General features: G+C 29.5%; 1 protein-coding gene across 2 annotated transcripts; it reads right to left on the bottom strand.

The window, feature by feature from the left end:
• Positions 1-5,712: 5,712 nt before the first annotated feature.
• On the bottom strand, positions 5,713-22,136 carry LOC135931314 (probable ATP-dependent RNA helicase DDX28). 2 transcript variants are annotated; one of them, XM_065468345.1, is made up of 13 exons: positions 21,965-22,136; positions 21,792-21,918; positions 21,529-21,750; positions 21,431-21,488; positions 21,200-21,381; positions 20,813-20,919; positions 19,182-19,537; positions 18,471-18,550; positions 8,899-9,150; positions 7,884-8,217; positions 7,224-7,442; positions 6,272-6,363; positions 5,713-5,858 (listed from the first exon to the last, which is right to left on the bottom strand). In XM_065468345.1, exons 1-13 carry the CDS (start codon positions 22,108-22,110, stop codon positions 5,763-5,765), a joined length of 2,271 nt encoding a protein of 756 aa, XP_065324417.1. In that variant the 5' UTR covers positions 22,111-22,136; the 3' UTR covers positions 5,713-5,762. The 2 variants fall into 2 exon arrangements, with proteins under 2 accessions (XP_065324417.1, XP_065324418.1); XM_065468346.1 differs by lacking the exon at positions 21,965-22,136 and having other exon boundaries at positions 21,529-21,743; positions 21,792-21,897.
• Between the last annotated feature and the right edge of the window lie 443 nt (positions 22,137-22,579).

Below are 22,579 nucleotides of genomic sequence, written 5' to 3'. Positions count from 1 at the left end.
TAAACTGGACGCCTCTTTATTTATATATCATAATTATTCACTTTGTGATAATTTTGATAATGATATTGAAGAGGTCAATATAATATAATATGTTCATTATATTTTTTATATATTTATTAACTTTTATATCATATCTATATTCGCATAAATGATGCTTATTGTATTATATAATCGTTATAATTTTTAAATTCGCTTGTATAGTAATCGTTTTATAATATTTTTACAAATTTAATAAAATGCAATTTAATATATATCTTGAATAGATTATGGCCGTCAAATAAACTTTTATTTAAGGTGACTGAACTGAATAAATACACATAAATTTTTTTTTGGTTATTATGATATTAAAACTTAAATTGCAAAATTTTATTCGGGTCGGGCTCGGGTCGGGTTGGACTAAAAAATGTGTGCTCGGGTCGGGCTCGGACAAAAAAAAATTTTAAATTCGGGCTCGGGTCGGGTTCGGGTTGCGAAAAAATTACTTTGCAGTTCTCTTGGCCAGACTATAGTGTTGAAAAAAAGTTGATTTTCCATTTATATAAATTAATTACAATCCTTGGTAAATAATTATGGTCCAAGACCTAACTTTTCAAAAAGTTTAACGGGCTAGTTTGTGCTTGGCCATGTCAACCTATAATATATATAAAATAGAAATTATAAAATTACTAAGGTAAAGAGAAATTATACAATAGTTAATTCTGTTCCCAAAGAGGAACCATAATTATATGTAAATTTTGTCTTTATATATATAAAAAAACGAAGTTCCCTGGCCTAATTTGTAAAGTGTTAAGTTTTGAGGCTTATGGGTTTTTAGAAGTATTTGGCCCAAATTGGCCATTTGTTTATTTTACTTTACTACTAGATAGAGTGTTACGCACATTTCAAATGATAGATGCTAAAAGTCTGCCTAGAAGAGAGATCGGCAATGAGCAGATTTTGGTTAACAAGCCTTCCCACTCATTGTTTTTAAATTTTTTTAAACCTGCCCATCCATCCATGGTTTTTTTTTAAAAAAATTAATCTGTCAACATATTTATCTAAAAAAATTTGCTTATCCCGCCAATCAAATATTTTAATGGCTGGTTTGGCTTTTCATTTATCTTAATGTAATTTTAATTACGGGTGTAAGATATGCAATATTATGAAATTAAAAAAAGAATAATCTTTAATAATTAGAAGCATTTTTGGCCATCTTGCCCCCTAAAAATATCAAAAATTCGCCAGCCCATTTTGAAAATATTTTTTTCACCCCACTCAATGTAAAATATAATTTAATGTAAAAGTATAATAATAGTTATATTAATATAGAATTAAATTAATAAATAAAAATTAGTATAATAGTAATAATCTAAATTAAGCGAAAATTTGTGAATTCTCCCAATCTAAAAAAGTAGCATTGGTTTTCCTTAGGCGGCCACTGATTCTCTCGACTTGCGCACAACTTTATTCACGTTTTTGTCATTAATTTTTGCTGTCTTTTATTGACTGAGATCCCAAGTTCCCTTTTTAACGCATATGTCTATATGATTGGGAGTAAAATAGCCCTAAACCTTTTCTATGCACTAGATGTTCAATCAAGGGATTTTGGTCATGGAATTTTTTTTTATATTTTATTTTTAAATTTAATGTTTCTTTATCATAGTTTTTTTTATAAAAATTTGTATACAACGTTTATATATTTGATAGGTAGGGGGGGGGGGGGTGTAGGTGAATTTTGCCTATAAAAAAAAGAATTTTTAATTCCGATTATTTTCAGCGTTTATATTTTAACTAAACTACAACTTGGTAAACTACAAATGATAATGTAAACTGCAAATACATAGGTAAAATGTTTTTATATATACTCTATTAATTGATGAGATTCGTTGATATAAACAAAATTATAAATAAATGACATATCATATATTAAATTTAATTTATTAATATAAAAAAATTCTAGTATTTTTAATTATTTTATAATTTATATCATCTTATTGTACAATATTCGTTTATAAGTGAATCGGACCTGTTATGATTTTATCCTCAAAACTGGTTCTAGCCAGTTTTCGAGATTGACGATGACATTTCACCATTAATACCATTCCACTAACTGAGATGGAAATATTGTAAGCAATAAAGTCATTCAAAAGAGATTCTTCTGGAGGCGTTGATGGCTTTCGAGCCATTTATCTCCAAGAAATAATTAAACCAACTCAACCCCTTTATTAAAATATACTTACACAATTCGCCATATTGCTCAATCATATCTTTCATAATAATATACTTAATTCCATTCAGCTAAATAAAATTAATGGGGATATCAGGCCTAGGCGTGTGGCTATTTTTATGGGGTTAAGTCGAACTTTTTTTTGCTCTTTTTTTAAAATTTGACATGCAAAAAAAAGCCTAAGGAGAGAGCAAATAAAAGAAAAAAATCGAAAAATCTTATTAGAAAAATAATTGTTTGGTATGCAAATAAATTTACATTAGCTATAATGGCTTTGCAATTTTTTTTTTTATTTGCAAAGATTGTCAATAATGTTCCCATTTGTTTATTTATAAATGATTTTATATATTGCTTTTATGCTTTAAATCATATGTCCTAACAAAAAATATATAACTTTTATAGAAAATTAAGCAGAGGTTATAACAGTACCGGGCAAAGGCTCGGTCGTCCCCGGATAGGGTTCTCTTGTTCCCAAAAATAATATTAGATATGTATTTTTGAAATTTAAATCCATCATAAAAGATCTGAACAAAATTAGATATTCTTTTGTAATTTAAGGTGTGCTTTTTAGGTTTCCCCAAAATCCAGTACACCCCTTTATTTGAATAGAAATTTGAAAATAATAGATAAATATTATGCCAACTTGAAATCGGAATTAATTGATAAAATAATTTGGTAGATGAATGTGATAACTAAATATTATTAAATATATATTTATTATTTATAAGAAAGAGATAGGAATAAATATTATAAATATTAATATTAACAAAATATCTTTTAAAAATTTATGCGGCTTCTGCATTTTATGGCTTTGGGGGGAGGGGGGAGAGTGATTTGTCCCTCTGCCCCCCCCTCCCGCTGCGAACGCGCCTGAGTAATGACATTAATCTATTTACATATAGGTTAAATAAATATATTATGAAATAAATATTATTTAGATTAATATTTAAAATTATCGAAGATTTATTTTTAGCATGAATTCTAGTGACATTGATATGTTAGAAGTTGGATTAGATATAATTTCGTCTCAATTACAATCTACACAATATTCAGAACCTTCTTCTACTTCGTTAGATATGAAGGGGAGTTTTGTTGTTACTCCCCACCAAGATTCATAAACAATGTATACATTGTTCCAAAAAATACAGTAGTACAACTTCCTCAAGTAATATTTTATCCCTATAAATAAGGGTCTTTCACGTCAAATCGATCAGGATTCGTCCGACTCCTTTTAAAATTGTTAAAAATTTCTGAAATTATTTAGATATGGCTGTTTATTTTATTAAAAAATTTCGAATATCTATTAAATATAGTAAAAACTGAGTAAATAAAAATTCGTGTTTACGATAAATTCCTGTTTTGATTGTTGAGTTTCTATGACTAAACCTACAGCCAAATCCGGTTCCACAGTCCCCTTTATCGACCATCCCGGACCCAAGAACCCCGTCGACACCTTTCCCCTCCCAGGGGGGACTTGATGGTCAAATTTTTTTTAAATTTTTTTTATATAATTCAATAATATTCAATCCGCAAGTTGGCGTTTATTGTTTTTAAATACTTTTATTTATTTACAATATATATTAATATATATAATTATTATTGTAAATTTTTCATAATTTCAAAATCGATTAAATAAAGTAATATCTACATATAAAAGTTTAAATTAAGAATTCTTATTATTCTTTTATCCTGATATATCTTAAAAGTAATTATAATAAATTTTTTTATACAAATTGATAAAATATGTCATTCGTTAGAATTATATTTAAATAAATAGTTTGCAAACAATAAAAGAAAAACATTGTCGGCTTAATACTTAATAGCCAGCTATTTAAGCCTCTTTTAAGTATCGGATAAATAGGCAAAAAAAAGCAAAAGATAACATTAGATAAAAAACAAAAGATAGCAATGCCACAAAATATTTAAAATAATTAAAAAAAAAATTATAATAAAATATATGCATGCTCATCTAAAATATATTTAAATAATTTAGCAAAAGTGTATGCACTCTTTTCCTGATCACAAATAGTAGTGTCACTAAATCACCATAAGAGAAATTTTCCTATTTTTGAAGTTTATCGGTAACAAGAGCTAAAATTTTTGTGTATTATTCCAAAAAATTTAACTTCCATTTCTTAAAAAATGAAAGATCTAATTTGACCAATAGACTTTTGAGTTTAGATTATTTTTGAAAGCAACATCAAGAAAACGTCATACATACTTCCATCTAGTATGCCATGGCATTAAAAAATCATATATAGTCCTGAATTATTTCTTAGGACTAGGGTGTTCCTGTAGAATTCCAAGAAGTACTGAATTTTTCAAATATATTATTTTTATTCTACTTATCGATTAAGCAAAATAAAATTCTTGTGATATAATCGAATTCTGATCCTTAATCTTTATAGTTACAAATAGCGCTACGTTACATAACCCAGGTAATTCTATCAATTTGTAAATAAAAAAAGAGCTCTGTAACTGTTACATTTTGAGTAAAGTAACTTTTATTTTACATTTTTAAATTTTATTCATTTATATGTTATTGCAATATAAGAGCTACTTATCCATTAACCATAAAATTATGACAAATCATACAACTTACTATAGAACTGAGATAACTAGACATTACCAACTTACAGATTACTTGAAGTGTACCATTACAGTATAATTAGACCTACTCCAACCACTTATCCTCTAAACATATCTGACGATTATATGCGAATTAATTAAATATTTGTACATTTATTATATTATTCATCTTTGATTTCATATTGATAACATAAAATACTTTTATGTTTATGGGATTATATACTTTCATTCTTACTTATTTTTGGTAATGAAACCAATGTGTTTTGGTGACCACAATTAATTAGAATTCAAGTCAAATAGATCTGTATCGTAGCAATTAGCGACAAATTTTACAGAAGAAAATACATATTGAATAATAAAATAAATGTAATGATTAATTTCTCGTTTTTTTTTCGCTTTTATATTTTCCCATTTTAAGAATATAACAAAAATTTATTAATAATGTTTACAAAAATCCAGAAAAAAAAAGCATATATGATATTCATTCACTTCTTACGCCTCGTGAATTAATTTAGGAGAGTAAATTGTAATTTTTGATCAAAATTTACATAAACAATAAGAAAGAAGTTAGTTACTATTATAAACAATTACAATTTATAATAATAATAACGACCAAATTCTAACTTAATCTCTACAAGGTAATTTTATATACATAAATTAATTGAATTTTATAAGTGATTAGAAAACAAACTTACAACCATAACCAGCCAAATCATTTTAATTTGTTCGTAAATACTTTCCAGCACAAGGTAAATAAATTAGTTACTAATTTGAGTAAAGACACCATTTTCAATGTTAAGATACTTCGTAATGCGATACATGTATCAAAGTAGACATCATAAAATTGAATTGAATATTTCAATATTCGAATCGTAATATAATTTCGATAGTATGATTTTTTTTTTAATCTTCTTCGAATAGATTTTTTTATTGACATCCATCAATCTATTATTTATAATAAATAAAATTAGTGCGGTTCTTGTTTATTTTCGTTTAACGATGATATTTTTCTTTTGATATTCGCGTTAACGTTATATAGCGGTTTGTTTTTTCTGACGGCTTCCTAATATATATATTTAAATGAAAACAAATATTTTTTTAAATCAAATCTCGAAAAATAGAAAATATTGTTATGTAAAATATTCACGAATATTATTGTTAACAGCTGATTTAATTAATAATTATTTTTTTTTAAAATGAATTATCAATTTGATCATAATAACCTAAATCCGATAGATAATATAATATATTTATGATCATATTTAAAGTATCATTTTTAGGTTTATTTGTGAGATATTTTATTGGTTTTACGTAAATGTTTTCAAGATTTTGATATTTTTTAAGTGAATCTAATTGTCTAATTAAATAAAAATTTCTAATAATATTAAACGATATAAAGCAGTTACATTTAAAAAAAAATGATAATCAGGAAACAGCCCGAAAATTTTGAAGATTGTATGTGTAAAAAATAATTACTTCGATTAACTGCACCAATCTCGCTTCCCTGGGCGAGCTAACGTAATTGAGCACCAAATTGGTATGATTATTTAGAATATCGTTAACACTGGCTAAAATAATATATATAAAATAGGGATGATATAGTCGGATAAACCCTAATTTATAATTATAAAAATAGACCATACAAAATATTTAATAATTATTGTTGTTAAGATAACTTTTCGTTATTTTACAGTTTTTAAAAGTAACTGGTTCCAAGTTAATTTTTATATTTGACGAAAAAAAAATCAAGAAAATTTGAATAACTTGCAAAATTCGGGGGAAAAGTTGATATATTTTAAGAAAAGGTTTCATACATTTAAAATTTTATTCAGCAGCCACTACCTTCTATTAAAAAATTTAGCTAAGTTATAGGCAAATAGCAGCACTATTTATTTAAATGGAAATCAAAAATTCTATATACATTACATATATTATAGAATAACTTATATACAACGATAAATATAAGAAAAATAATTAATTAATTTTAAAACAAAAAAACTCAATATGCAGCCTGATATATTTTTTACAGAGTTCCCAAAAGGGAACAATAATTTTCTAGTTTCAAATTAATTTTTTTTTTTTGGCGTAGGAATAAAAATTTTTTTTATTTAAAATATTTATTTTATAGCAATAATTTTTTAAAAAATTTAAAGATTTCGGTGAAAAGGTTCACAGAATAGGTGGGTAGACAAAATAAAGAATTCTTGTATTTCGAGACTTTCATTTTATTATTTCCAATTTTTAACAAAACCTTCATTACAAAAAAAAAAAAAGATTAATCTAGGATATGTTTGACTTTTTGCCTATAACAATAATAGACGCATGCGCAACTTAAACTTAGGTGGCCCGACATCACTGATAATAAATATACAATAATAAATCATTGTACAAGATCAATCTTTTACTAAATATTATTGAGCGAGATTACCGGTATTAACGGAGCATCTCCCGACGCGCCCTATCCTGTGAATGTAATCTGAAATGTAATTCGGGAAATCGTAATTTATGACCCTGTTCACGTGCGTCGTGTCCAGACCGCGAGACATTACGTCGGTGGTTATGAGGTATACGAGGGGAACCGCGGCGAAAGGGCTTTTGAGGTTTAAATTTAATCGGGGATCTTTTGGATTACTTTTAGAAGTGAGATCTTAATTTATTTTATGAATAATATAAATTTCGTTTTTTTTGAATAGTAATTGAGAAAGAAAGTAAGAAAGAAAGAAGGAAGGAAAGAAAGAAAGAAAGAAAGAAAGAAAGAAAGAAAGAAAGAAAGAAAGAAAGAAAGAAAGAAAGAAAGAAAGAAAGAAAGAAAGAAAGAAAGAAAGAAAGAAAGGAAAGAAAGAAAGAAAGAAAGAAAGAAAGAAAGAAAGAAAGAAAGAAAGAAAGAAAGAAAGAAAGGAAAGGAAAGGAAAGGAAAGGAAAGGAAAGGAAAGGAAAGGAAAGGAAAGGAAAGGAAAGGAAAGGAAAGGAAAGAAACACTTAAGCTTATCCCAGAAGGAAAGATTTAATGTATAAATTAAAGGAGTGGAAATTAATCAAAAATTAAATATCCGGTTTATAATTTGTCGAGATATTTTGTAACAAAAACCTTGGTATATATCAGTGTCCTTGGAGAAAAAACGCCTAAAAATGGTATCTCTAGTGAGGTAATCCATTTTCCCGTGAAACGCTTCCATCGCTTTAACGATAGGTATATAAGCAGTTTTAGACCTTTCGGAATTTTGACATAGCTCTGCGGAACCGTATTTAGCGTAGAACCCCCAATTTCGAAGATTTTCCGCTAAAAAGTTCATCAACCAATCTACGGTCTCGTGAGTTTGGCAAAACACCATGGTAACGGGAGGAGTGGTTATTATTCGCGAAACCCGCTCATCGGCGACATTCGCGGGATGATCGGACACGATTCCTCTGAAAGTTTTTACCTTTCGAACATGTGATTTGTAAGGGGAGAAGGGGGTGGGGGGTACATTTATTTATATAAATTACATACAATTTTACGATGAACAAAATCACTAGTCTGGAATCGAAATTCTACTACTAGCATTTTTTGTTTCTTTAACTATTATAATTAATAGCGATTTTTTTTTTTATAAAATCATATTAATCAGACCTGCTCGATACGTAAGGTCTGGTAGACATTCTCTCTGACTGGGTCGATCCCGGATCTTGATATTAAAAATTGCAATCCTAATCAGGCCACGTTGTAAAATATTAAAATAAATTTGCTTTCCAAATGCATCTAATTCAAGAAGAGGAAAAAACAAGCTAACTTTCTTTTTTTCTAGCTTTCTTTCATCCTTCTACTTCTTAAAAAAGTCGCTCTTTGTTTGTTAGTTCCATATTCCCTTCAATTTTTTTGACCGGATTTAAGAAAGTCGGATATAGGTCGGCTAAATACTTTCGGATCGGGCCGAACTTAAAAAAAATAAGCCCAACCCTAACTAGCAATATAAATTTATATAAAACTATTTTTAAAAAGCTCCATTTTCTTTATTTTTTAGAACGTAATGCATGTATAACGGGGGCGATAAAATACTGAGCTGTTTCACGGCCTATCAGAATATTTCAACCTCCAAAAGTGATGACTCAAAAAAATAAAATACCTTTTTCTCGTGATTCGATTGGTTTAAATGGGTCTGTCGCTCCTCCACCAAATGCTTCTTCAAATCCTTCAACAATCTTCCCGGCTTATCCGGATTTATGAGCCGGAAAAACTTTTGGGTCACGTGGGGCATAACCTTGTGAACCTGCCCAGTTTGAACGCAATTTATAACGCTGGAATTTTGTGCGCTAACGTTGTCGTCGGCCTCTTCGAGATTGGCAGTATGATGATAACGGGGTTTCGAAGAAATATCCTTTTTTTTTCAAAAGGGGATATATATATAACACATGCTGGATAAAACATAGAATTCCTTTTTTTTAAAAGCACTAACACTTCATTGGCTGAATATCATAGTGTTCTATGTAGTGTTGTTTGGTTGGTTATGTAAAACCCAAACCCGGGGTTTGGGTCTAAAAAATCGACCAAACCAGCTCTGAGCATGAACCCCGAGCAGACCCGGGCCGTGTTGCTGTGTTGTGACGATTTAATAAACATGTTGATAATTAAAATATTATTTTATTGTAATAATAATAATCACTCATAGAGGGCGGGTCTAAGTTTTGGGGTGGGGGGAGAGGTCAGGAATTTTTTATCAACGCCGATATGGGTATCAAATAAAATCTAATTTAAATATCTTTGGATTGAAAGTATTCATTTTTTGTCTTGATGGGTAGTGTAGTTAATTGGTTGGTTATGTAAAACCTAGCCCCAGGGTTTGGATCAAAAAATCGACTAAACCAGCTCTGAGAACGAACCCCGAGCACAGGGGTTCAGACATGGGATCCAGATGAATAATGTTGTTTCAAATATTTTAAATAAAAAAATATTTATCAATAATATCGAACTTAGATAGAAAAATCCTGCAAGCAACTCAGCTTATGGTTAAAATTTTTTTAGTCGAGACCACTTACTTAGGGCTTAGAAATACCAAATAAATTGAAGTTTTTGTTGTTATAGAGTCAATTTTTTTTTACAAGAAATCATTACTACCATTTTCTGTAAACTAAAATAAAGAAAAGGTCAACGTATATCCTTGAACCAGTAAATTATATTTTTTTTATTAAATTGAAGTTTTTGTTGTTATAAAGTTTTTTTTTCAAAAAAATTAAGTCATTACTACTAATTTCTGAAAACCAAAATAAAGAAAAGGTCCACGTATATCCTTGAACCAGATATCCACAAATATTTTATCACATTCGAGAAATGGAAACAATCTCACGACTTGTGGACCTTGGAGATTTCTATCTCCAGGTCACGTTAATCAAGAAGCATGATGGTATGACCCTGGGAGAAGGACGCCGGAAGGAAAATCAGCCACCGACATATGGGATTAGACGGAAAAAATGTTATAATTGTCAGGGAGAGGGTCATCTTAGACATCAATGCACGCAACTACCCAGGGATCGTGTACCTATGGGGGTGTTATCGGAGAATCCGCGGGTAGAACCATATGAGGGACAAAAGAGGATATATAACGAGATGAATGTGGAGCAGCCGACAACTTCTGTTCTTATGGGACCGGCCATACCTGCTGATAGGCGTCCTCCGAAAGACCAAGTTATAATGATGGAGTGCCACAATTAGGGGAATCTCGCGGACATCGAGAGGTAGATATGTTGCAGAGAGCTATGGCTACTATAGCTACTGAGGTTCTACCGACGACTAGTGCAGGGGATTTTTGGAGCAGTCCCATGTCGGCTTAGGGTGAGGAATATTCATTTACAATACATATATTACCACAATTTCAATCTTTTTCCTTGTTTATTACCGACAGCCGGAACATTAACCGTGATTTATCCTATAAGATACTAAAAAAACCCTAAAAACACCAACTAAAACAACTACTAACCTTAAACAAATTCCCAGAACTCAACCAAATCTTCTAAAAATAAACTGTCAAAAAAAGTATACTAAATTAATAAAATCCAAAAAAAACAAAGCTGAAAATATATATTTTATTCTTAATTTATCAAAAATTAAATCCAAAAAAAATAATTCCTAATTTTTTATAAAAAAAAAATAAATGAATCAAAACAAATAATATCAACATATATTATTACATCTAATTTTATATCCAATCAACCTTATTTTAATCGGTTGATTGGCTTTCACGTAAAAAATATAAAATGTTAATGTATTTACAAATACGACATGCCACCCCTTTATGGGATCAGGGCATGTCGATAAACAAAAAATTTTTTTTACATGTATAAAAAAAATGTTCATGCTCACCTTCATGTTACATGAATATTCCTCACCCTAAGCCGACATGGAACTGCTCCAAAAATCCCCTGCACTAGTCGTCGGTAGAACCTCAGTAGCTATAGTGGCCATAGCTCTCTGCAACATATCTACCTCTCGATGTCCGCGAGATTCCCCTAATTGTGGCACTCCATCATTATAACTTGGTCTTTTCGGAGGACGCCTATCAGCAGGTATGGCCGGTCCCATAAGAACAGAAGTTGTCGGCTGCTCCACATTCATCTCGTTATATATCCTCTTTTGTCCCTCATATGGTTCTACCCGCGGATTCTCCGATAACACCCCCATAGGTACACGATCCCTGAGTAGTTGCGTGCATTGATGTCTAAGATGACCCTCTCCCTGACAATTATAACATTTTTTCCTTCTAATCCCATATGTCGGTGGCTGATTTTCCTTCCGGCGTCCTTCTCCCAGGGTCATACCATCATGCTTCTTGATTAACGTGACCTGGAGATAGAAATCTCCAAGGTCCACAAGTCGTGAGATTGTTTCCATTTCTCGAATGTGATAAAATATTTGTGGATATCTGGTTCAAGGATATACGTGGACCTTTTCTTTATTTTGGTTTTCAGAAATTAGTAGTAATGACTTAATTTTTTAAAAAAAAAACTTTATAACAACAAAAACTTCAATTGGGAGAAGGACGCCGGAAGGAGAATCAGCCACCGACATATGGGATTAGACGGAAAAAATGTTATAATTGTCAGGGAGAGGGTCATCTTAGACATCAATGCACGCAACTACCCAGGGATCGTGTACCTATGGGGGTGTTATCGGAGAATCCGCGGGTAGAACCATATGAGGGACAAAAGAGGATATATAACGAGATGAATGTGGAGCAGCCGACAACTTCTGTTCTTATGGGACCGGCCATACCTGCTGATAGGCGTCCTCCGAAAAGACCAAGTTATAATGATGGAGTGCCACAATTAGGGGAATCTCGCGGACATCGAGAGGTAGATATGTTGCAGAGAGCTATGGCTACTATAGCTACTGAGGTTCTACCGACGACTAGTGCAGGGGATTTTTGGAGCAGTCCCATGTCGGCTTAGGGTGAGGAATATTCATTTAACATGAAGGTGAGCATGAACATTTTTTTTATACATGTAAAAAAATTTTTTTTGTTTATCGACATGCCCTGATCCCATAAAGGGGTGGCATGACGTATTTGTAAATACGTTAACATTTTATATTTTTTACGCGAAATGCCAATCAACCGATTAAAATAAGGTTGATTGGATATAAAATTAGATGTAATAATATATGTTGATATTATTTGTTTTGATTAATTAATTTTTTTTTATAAAAAATTAGGAATTATTTTTTTGGATTTAATTTTGATAAATTAAGAATAAAATATATATTTTCAGCTTTGTTTTTTTGGATTTTATTGATTTAGTATACTTTTTTGACAGTTTATTTTTAGAAGATTTGGTTGAGTTCCGGGAATTTGTTTAAGGTTAGTAGTTGGTTTAGTTGGTGTTTTTAGGGTTTTTTTAGTTTAAAATGAATTATTATGTAGGTGAGCTGAGAGATTATTTCCAGCTATCCCATCCTGATCCTAGTTCAGAATTAGATACGAACTTTCAGGCCGAATTTGGTTAATTTCATCAACTAAAGGACGAATATTTCATAATATACTTAAAAAATAATTTTTATTTTCGGTTTAAAATTAAGTATCTGTAGCTAACTTTTTAAATAAAATTCCATGTTTTCTTATATGATAAAAAAATTAAATTATATATTTGTACATGATTTTAAAATCTAAAATATAAATGTGATATTAACGCGTGGCTTAGCGTCACTAGTTTCTATAAATATAATCAAATATTTTTATTATACATAAAAAATTCAACGTAAAATTGATAAATTTACATATATTTAAAAAATTTCCGTGGCTCAACCCGACCTGGCCGATTTTTTTAAAAGATATTAAGCCCGACCCAGCAGGAAAATGATTTTTTTTAAAAAAATATGGGCCCAGCCTGATTTCTAATGTATTATTGCAACATTCTCGTTGAAAAGAGTTATATTTTGAATAAATATCTTTGAATATGGCAATATTTTTAACTGCTACATCTTCCTTTAAATTATTGATTAGTGTATTTTTAATCCTAGGATCTAGTATTGATGCAGCATAGTTGTTAGGTGTTATTATATATTGGCTATATTCGTCGTATTTTTTTTAACATCAATGTTGCTGCTTCTCTTATTGAAGCATCTGAATCGCCTATCTCTTGATTTTTCAAATTATCCATAATATCATTATAAAATAATATAGCCATCCCGAATGTTGAAAGTTTTGCGCTTATTTCAACCGTAATTTGATAAAAAGGAGTTAGAAATTCTTCTAAATTTGTGAAGAATTCTCGATTTTCAGGAGCCAAATAGGTTTCAATTAATTTAAGCTCACTGAGGTGTAGTATTGCCTCGATATTCTATAAATAGATATAAAAAAAATTAGGAAAATAATATTATAAATATACCAAAATATTTTTATTTTATACCTTATTAATGGCTATATCATAAGATATATGCTGTTCCATCTTGTTTTAACTGGAAGAGGTATTTTGGTAGCCTCATTAAAAGATTGATAAGTCTTCAATAAATTTGGTGAGACATGTAATATGGAAAAGAAAGCCTATTTGTTAATTTATCATCCAAAAATATAAGTCCCTCGTTGATGATTAGGTTAAGGATATGTGCCATACAACGATGACTATATAAAACAGTCTTATAATTTAAATGGTGATACTTCTTAATTATTTCTACGGCTTTTACCGCGTTAGCGCCGTTATCATGCGTAATAGATATTATATTATCTTTAAATTCGAAATCATGCATGGAGGTTATCATAAGAGATGATATATCATCCCCCGTATGTGGATGGGGGAATGATAATAAATCTAAGGTTATGTTTATAATATTCCAGTCTTCGTTGATGTAGTGAAGTGTTAATGAACAGAAAGATGAACCATTATGGGATGCCCAGATGTCCGTTGTTAAGGCAAATTTATTTTTTAAAATTATTTAATTTTTTTATAAGTTGATTTTTAGGCATATGATACATTTTCTCTAAATTTTATGGTTATTGTTTGACGATTGCAGACTTATCAATCTTTTAATGGGGCTACCAAAATACCTCTTCCAGTTAAAACAAGATGGAACAGCGTATATCTTATGATAGCAGCCATTAATAAAGTATAAAATAAAAATATTTTTGTATATTTATAATATTATTTCTTTTTATATCTATTTATAGAATATCAAGGCAATATAACATCTCAGTGAGCTTGGATTAATTGAAACCGATTTGGCTCCTGAGAATATAGAATTCTTCTCAAATTTAGAAGAATTTCTAAAGCCTTTTTATCAAATAACGGTTGAAATAAGCTCGCAGCTTCCAACAATAGGGATGGCGATATTGTTTTTCAACGATATTCTGGAGAATTTAAAAAATCAAGAAATAGGTAATTCTGATGCTTCAATACGAGAAGCAGCAACATCTATGATAAAAAAATACGACGAATATAGCCAGCATATATTAACACCAAACAACTATGCTGCATCAATACTGGATCCTAGGATTAAAAATACATTAATCACTAATTTAAAGGAAGATGCAGCAATTAAAAATATGGCTATATTCAAAGATATTTATTCAAAATATACGACGGAGTCATTTGATGAGTACTTATTCAATAATATCAATCCTTCTAACCTTAAAACTATTTCATTATTGCAGGGATTGAAAAGAAGGTAAATATAATATATTTTGATAGAATTAATTTAAATTATATATTCTATGATTTTTATTTATTTTAAATTTATCTCTTTAGAAAAGTATCATCAAATGGTGATAGTGACAATCAGATAAAGACCTATCTTCTTGAGCCGGTAGCCCCCGAGACAACATACGTGCTTGATTGGTGGAGAGGGAATGCAAATCGATTTCCTCATTTAGCTAAGATGGCAAGAGACTTTCTATGTCAACAAACAACTTCAGTGGCATCGGAAATAACTTTTTCTCTTGTCGGAAATACTATTACAAAATTGAGGAACAGGATGGCTCCCTACACCTTAAAACAATGCATATTGCTATCGTCTTGGGATATAAATATAATGGGTCTTCATGACGGTATATGGCAATAATTTGTAAGGCATAGTAATAATTTATTTTTTAATATTTTTTTAGGCTGGTATTGTATTTGTATGCATGATCAATTCAAGTCTATATCCACAATCAAGAAAAATGAAAAAATTCTATAATTATTTAAAATTGTATTCTGTATATCATTGTATATTTTTTTATTTAAATCAAATTTTGAAAATAAATATATTTGTAATCGTACTATGTTAATATTCTTGGTCAATAACTATAAATATATAATAGGGGAGACCGGGGACAGTTTGTCCATAAAAAATTGAAGGGCTATAAAAAATGGACAAAGCAATTTTTCTAAAATGTTTTACCTTAATTTTATTCTTTACATATATCTCTAACGGTAGAAATTAATATTTAAGAGAAAAAAATCATTTAGTTTTTAATTAATGCGAAATTTAAAAAATGAAAATTTAAGTTTTATGAACACCCGGGGTACCTATTATCCTTTCACGTTGTGTCACATAGCGCTTTTTTATTTTTAGATTTTTAAAAAATTTTTTATATAAAAGTATTGATTCTAAGTAAATAAATAAAAATAAATTGTCAAATATGTTAAATTTATTAGGGTCCATCTATATCACATATATCACCTAGAAATACTTGTCGTCACTTAAATCTGTCATATAATTACTAAAAATAAGTCAATCATCTTCATATTGTCATTTTTGATAAAAAATATTCCTGACCCCCCACTCCCTCAGACCTAGACTCGCCTATTAAGGGGGAGAGATTGACTTTTAGTTGAATAGATCTTTTGATTAGCTATCGATTGATACCCTATATTAGACATACCTTATTTCATAAAGTCAAAAAAAAACAACATTGAAAATTAATAAACAACAATAAAATTAAAAAGAAATAAAAAAAAACGCTTTTAAAAATAAGATTCCTCTTTATCACGATTAAAACGCGATAATACCGTATTATCATTCCTTAACTTAAAATCCTAATTTTTTTAGTTATACCTTTAAAACCCGTGAAGATCCCGGATAGTTCAGATCCCTTTAAAAAATTACGACATATATATATTGGGAATAACTAAGTTATTTATCCACTTCTATTCTAACTCAAAAATTTTGAAAATGTCGAGTGGAGTGGACACTCCAATTCTAGACCGACGATATATAAAATTTTACACTTTTTATAAAAAAAATAAATAATTATATAATAAACGTAACTTCAAATATAAAGAAAACTTTTTATTTTTAAAATTATTATTTTCTTAAGAAAAAATTTTCTAAGTTAAATAACAAATTTTTTAAATTTTAATTTCATAATACTGATATTGGTACAATTTAAAAAAAAAATGATAAAACACTAAAATATTATAACAACTTTATAAAAATATGTAAAAATATATAAAATTGCTAAATAAAAATATATTAATAGTATCGAAGGCTCTAAAAAGAGCTTAAAATTATAAAAATTTACCTAAAAAGCAAGTATAATTGTGTTTAATAAACAACTGAGACTTTGCCATTTTTCATCACAAATTATAAATTCTACAACAAAATTCATTTTTATTATTTATACATGCATGACGTTTAATCTTTATTTTTTTTTGTCTATATTTAATTACAATATGTATTACTAAAATAAAATTTTACTTTTTTATTTTTACCACCTTATATTGTATATTTAAAAATAATAATAATAATATTACGTTTCACTTCACTGTAATCGGAGATTATGTGGGGGATTAGTTTATAAAAATAAATATACGTAGTTTAAAAAGAATGTAAAATAAAAATTAACTATATATTTTAAATAGATTCTGGCCATGCCGGTAAAAATTTTTTTTTTAAAAAAATTTGGGTTCGGGTCGGAAAACATTTTAATCAAAAGACCCCAAATTTAAGCAAATATTTAAATGGTAAGAAAATGAGATTAAAGCTTAAATGAGATTTATTTTTTTCTTCTTACTTTTCATTTATCCGAGCCCCAGGTGTAATCCATAGGTGGGTCTGGACCCCAGGTCTGAACCCCGGGTCGACCTGAGCACATAAAAGGGTCGTAAATTTTGCGACCAAGCAAATTAACAACACTAGTTCTATGTCCATTTTTTCGCCGATATTAAAATTGGCTTAGTTCAATTTACACAATCGTGTTTTTATTTTAATAATAGAGATACGTCCCTTTCGAATCTCCCCATCCCCCAAATATTTCTGCAAAATATTTTTCCGATCAATCTTAGAACTACGTTTTTTTAACAAAAATTAAAACTTAGATAAATGGAAATTTCTGGAAAATTTTTCACGATTTAAATGAACTCGGCCAAGAAACTTGCGATAACCTACTTACGGGCCGGGTTTTAAAACCCGGGTGCTGATTTCTGAGCTTAAAATTTTTTATTAGATTTGAAAAAAAATGGATTAATAAAAAGGAACGGATTTTATTATGATTGGACCCAAAAATTCATGCGATACAGTGAGTAAGTCAATTTATAATTATTAAGTTTAATATAATTTTAGAATCAATTCTCTCCCCCCCCCCTCCCATCTCACGCACTTTAATTACGTTCGGTAAAAGATCGGTAGCTCTAAAAATTTCTTCATTTTTTTTTCTGTATGGGGATTTACCGATCTATCATTATGAGTCAATAAGTTTACGGTATAGCGGACAGGACCTAAAAGCGGAGACGGGACGATATCACCCTTTTTAGCCGATACCGATATCAAAAAAATAATAAATTACATTCATTCGAAGAAAAAAATAGCAAAGATATATTTTCATTTATCTTTTCTATCATTTTATAATAAATTAATAAATCTTATAAAAATTAACTTATAAATACGATTTACTTTAATTTTTTTTATTGGTTTATAAATTTTTTATATGATATTTTTTTCCCTTCTTTTTAAATATAAATTAATAACATAGTGTTGAGTAAAAAAAAAAGTAAAACACTTTTTTAAGGTTAGTTACCATTTTAGAATAACGACCGTATCGGCTAAGATTTTAAGTATCGGGATCATACCAATAGTAATCGTTCCTCGTGTATCTCCGTGAAAAGGGTATTTTTTTTTAATATTTATTTTGGGTTCAAAAATGATCGAAAATAAAAGTGTCAATAATTTCCTATTCCTTAGAATTTGAAAGGATTTATATCTGAAAGAGGAATAAATTTGAGAGTAATTTTTAACCTTTAGCTCGAAATCGGTCAATATATCGTTGAGACCCATAGGTTTAGTCGCTCCTACGAATATCAATTGAGGCGAGTGACCTAAATAAAAAAACACGTAACATATCAAAATGTATAAAAAAGGAAGTCGCGTATTTTTCGCAAATTAAATGGCGATCGCTATTTCTCCTTCCCCCCCCCCCGCCTCCCCCTAAATAATATTAAGTAAGCATCGAGATTTGGGAAATAGATGTTCCAAGCATTTCTGCCAAGGTATGAGCAAAATCTTTAGGCTTATACAACGGTTGTTTTTGGGCCGTTTTTTAAAAATCGACCTGAGTCGGTTTTTAACAATTCGCAAGCTAATAATACAGTTTCCGCTATATTACATTTATTAAAATTAAGAGGGGCTCAGAATAATATGATTTAAAGTAAAAAAAAGCCGTTGTTTTCATTCCTTCAGATATTTATCTTAATAAATCGCCACAATTTGTGCAAACTGTCAAATACGAGCATAGGCGAATTTCATTTTTCTCGAGGATGAGTAATATCAAGGTTCAGTTTTTCTAAAGAATTCTTTTACTTTTTTTAAAATTTTTTATACAAAACATGGATGGGAGTGGGGCGAGGGCAGCATAAATATTCGAATCCTATTATAAATCAGCTGTTTCTTTAAAACACTCGATGTTAGTCTTGATAAAGTGGTGAGAAGAAAATATTATTGTTGACAAACCGGGTGCGTCAGATCTCCGAGATATGAAGTTCTGGGTCATGGGTTCAAAGGAATCGTCGAATAAGGTGTCGGCCTCGTCGAAGATGATCGTCGTGGCACTATCCCTGTCAAAGTAAAACGCGTTTATGCGAGCGACTTTCGGTGCGATCATTTTTTCGTTCCTCGACTCCATTTCGCCGTGTCCCGTTGTCCCGGAATGATCCGATATTGAGGATTGGGACTCGGTAGGAACGAATTTCGAGGAGGAGTGCGAACTTTGTTTAGGACGACATATATTGTAGAACTTTTTGGGATCGCTTACCTTTAGCAAAAGCTCTGGAGTGGTGACAAGGAGGTGGACTAGATTCCGACGATATCTTTTTTGTGTTAACGATTAATATGTAACAAAAACATTTTTGAGTTAAGCCTTTGAGAGTCGAGATGTATGGTTAATGATAAGGTACATCTATCAAATTTGAATTTTGTTCATTTTTCATTTGGATAGGCACTACCAAATATATTTATAATATATATTTGAAAAATCGTGATTTTTGGAAAGCCTCTATGGCCTAGTAGGCAAGAGCTTGGTTTACTTATCCCATGGTCCCTAGTTCGAATCCCGGGAATGATCATGTTTTTTTTCTTATTCTAACTTGGTGGTTCCATCCTTGGGGGATAATATATAGGAGGCCGGACTCGACCACGTGATTCCGTATTAATATATTAAATAATAAGGGTCTTATTACATTTTAATAAATTTTGGTCGGTATTTAGCAAATTAGATTGGTATTTAAAATATTTCCATACATTCACTTGGTAGTAAGCATCATTAACCGAGATGTATCGTGGGGTCTACAATGACATATAATAATACCTATACAGACGATGCATTCATTAAAAATATATATATCAATGAAAACAGCTGGGGACGCCATTTTGGTTACACATATCATTGTTGAAAACTTTTAACGATATGATAATTTATTCCTATGTCTGATGCAAACTTTATTAAAGAATTGCCTGATAATCGAGTTAATAAGGTAGCAAGTTATCAATTTAAAGGAGGTAGTTCTTAACATGAGAATAATTACTATATGGGTTACCAAAATGGCGTGTGATTTACATTCAACGACGTTTTCAAATGTATTATTATCAATGCATCGTCAGTCTAGGTATTATTATATGTCATTGGGGGTCTAGCAGCACCCTGGAGATCAACAAAAGTTTTACCTCCCCCCCCCACTAGATATTTTATAAAAAAAAACATAGTTTATTAATAGTATGCATATTTATTATGGTTACTAAGAAATATAAAAATCATAAAAGATGGGGTTTAGAAATTTTTATAATGATTTATATTTGTGATCGACAAACGAGCTTAACTTTTTCATCAACTCGACCCGATTTCAAACGAATTTATTTTTAATTTGTCCCAAAAAACCGGAAATGTAAATTATTTATACGCCGGGTCCTGTCCGAATTTTTGAAGATAGAAAAATTTAATTTTTTTTTTAAATCCTAAATAACAAATATTCCACGAAAATTATTGGCATCTCAATTCTCGCAAAATAATTTTAAAATATAAATCAATTTTATTTTACAACATATCCCGGCCCACATTTTATAGTAGTAATTGAATTTGAGATATATACTTTTCAGCATCTGATGAATTTAAAAGGTTAATATTGTCATATAAGGAGCCACTGGCAAATTTTATTATTCTTAAGCCAAGTGGATTGGCAAATCTTTCCGCAACATTCTGTTAATATATATTTTAAATAAATTTATAAAACAAATGATAATGATGCTTGCAGTAAAAAAAAACAATCTCTCAAAAAAAATTAGATTTGGTCTCATAACATGGGAGACATCAGTAGATATTTTAGACTTCTTATTTAACATTGTTATCTTTTCTTAATGCTCTTTAGCTGTTTAAATTAAAATACTGTCATTTTCACACTGGGTTCTACCATATTTAAATGGTACAAATTTAATGATAGTGTAATTTATTTTATAATTATATATAAAATGTTAAATACGGTTATTTGTGCACATAATTCCTTTGAGGGCAACAAGATAATTGTCATGGGTAAAATGAAATTAAATTCTTTATTTATTTCTAAATTTTTTAAGTTTGATAAACACTTTTGTTCCCATTTAATATGATCATTGATAATTTTATTTAAAGTAGGTAAAAGATATGCAAAAGTTTTTCCACTACCTAAATATTATTTATAAAAAAAATTTATGAATATTTCCTATTTAAAAACCAGTTTCTGCAGTCATGAGAATATTTTTATCTTCTATTAGCAATGGAATTGATGATGACTATATAAAAAAATGAATATATATAATAAAATTTATAAACTTGAATTTTCGTTGGTATTTTGATGTTTAAAGAAGTCAGAATTTGTTTAATCTTTGAATGAAGTAGGTCAAAATTATTACTATTTAAATTTGTTTGTATCTGCTGAGCTTTATCATCAACTTTAGACAATAAATGACCATTATCATCAAAAAGCTCACCTGCTTTTTCAAAATCATAGTTGACCAGTTTTTCAGTATTATCTTTTGTCATATATGCTGGATTCTAAATATACATTACATATGTATCAAATGATTTCAATTTACCTTTTCATAACAATTAATTGTAAATACATCTCCTTTTGATTTTGTATTTCCCCACCCAATAGAGGCAAGTGGCATTTCTTTATATTTAGAATATGTTTGATTGTAATAATGATTCATATATTTTTTACTAATTTTTATATAGAAAATTATAAAATATATATTAATTTATATACTTGCAAGATATGACTAATACACTTGATCTTTTAAAGGCTCTATTTTTTTCAATATTTTCTTTAAAATATTCTGTTTTTGCGATTGCATTCTTGAGTTTCTTATCAAAAAATTTCGGGGATCTAATTATATTCAATCTTGTAGACATAGTTATTGAAAAATTTTATAAATCATTTAAATATCAGCTGTTAAAAAGTACTATATTTTTCGAGTATGTCAGTCAAATAAAAATATTAATATTATTATGGAATGAATTAGCGTTTTTAGGTGGAAGCATATACGGGCTCAAACGTATTAAAACTAGATGCCGTGTTTTACAAATTTTCAGAGAATCGCTTGATTCTTATATTCAAATAAAATTCTTTAACGATTTAAAACATATCAACAGATATGGACACAACGAACAACTCCTCTTCCCGACCGAGTTTGTAAAAATTGACTTACCTAAAATTTAGCAGCTACGACCATAGCGCTTATATAGGAGAATAACAAATCGACACCACCAAGATTTTAAAAAGGGAAAAGGCTGCTCTGTTTCTTCTAAGCTTACCTGAAAATGAATTCAGCAGGCAAACCTCTTCCACCCCGTCGCTCTTCTCGATAAATATTAACTACAA

The sequence above is a fragment of the Gordionus sp. m RMFG-2023 genome, chromosome 1 (genome assembly GCF_954871325.1).
Source record: "Gordionus sp. m RMFG-2023 chromosome 1, tfGorSpeb1-WG-v2, whole genome shotgun sequence".
Classification (NCBI taxonomy): domain Eukaryota; kingdom Metazoa; phylum Nematomorpha; class Gordioida; order Chordodea; family Parachordodidae; genus Gordionus; species Gordionus sp. m RMFG-2023.
This window is presented reverse-complemented; position numbering and strand designations above follow the sequence as displayed.

Bases quoted from the DNA above. Each gene is read 5' to 3' on its own strand.
- LOC135931314 (XM_065468345.1), bottom strand. From the start codon at position 22,110: ATGTCTACAAGATTGAATATAATTAGATCCCCGAAATTTTTTGATAAG. The intron at 21,919-21,964 runs GTATATAAATTA...TATAAAAATTAG, and splicing joins GTATTAGTCATATCTTGCAA to TAAAAAATATATGAATCATT. The intron at 6,364-7,223 runs GTAATCTCGCTC...ATATTATTTTAG, and splicing joins GAGATGCTCCGTTAATACCG to CCAGTGTTAACGATATTCTA.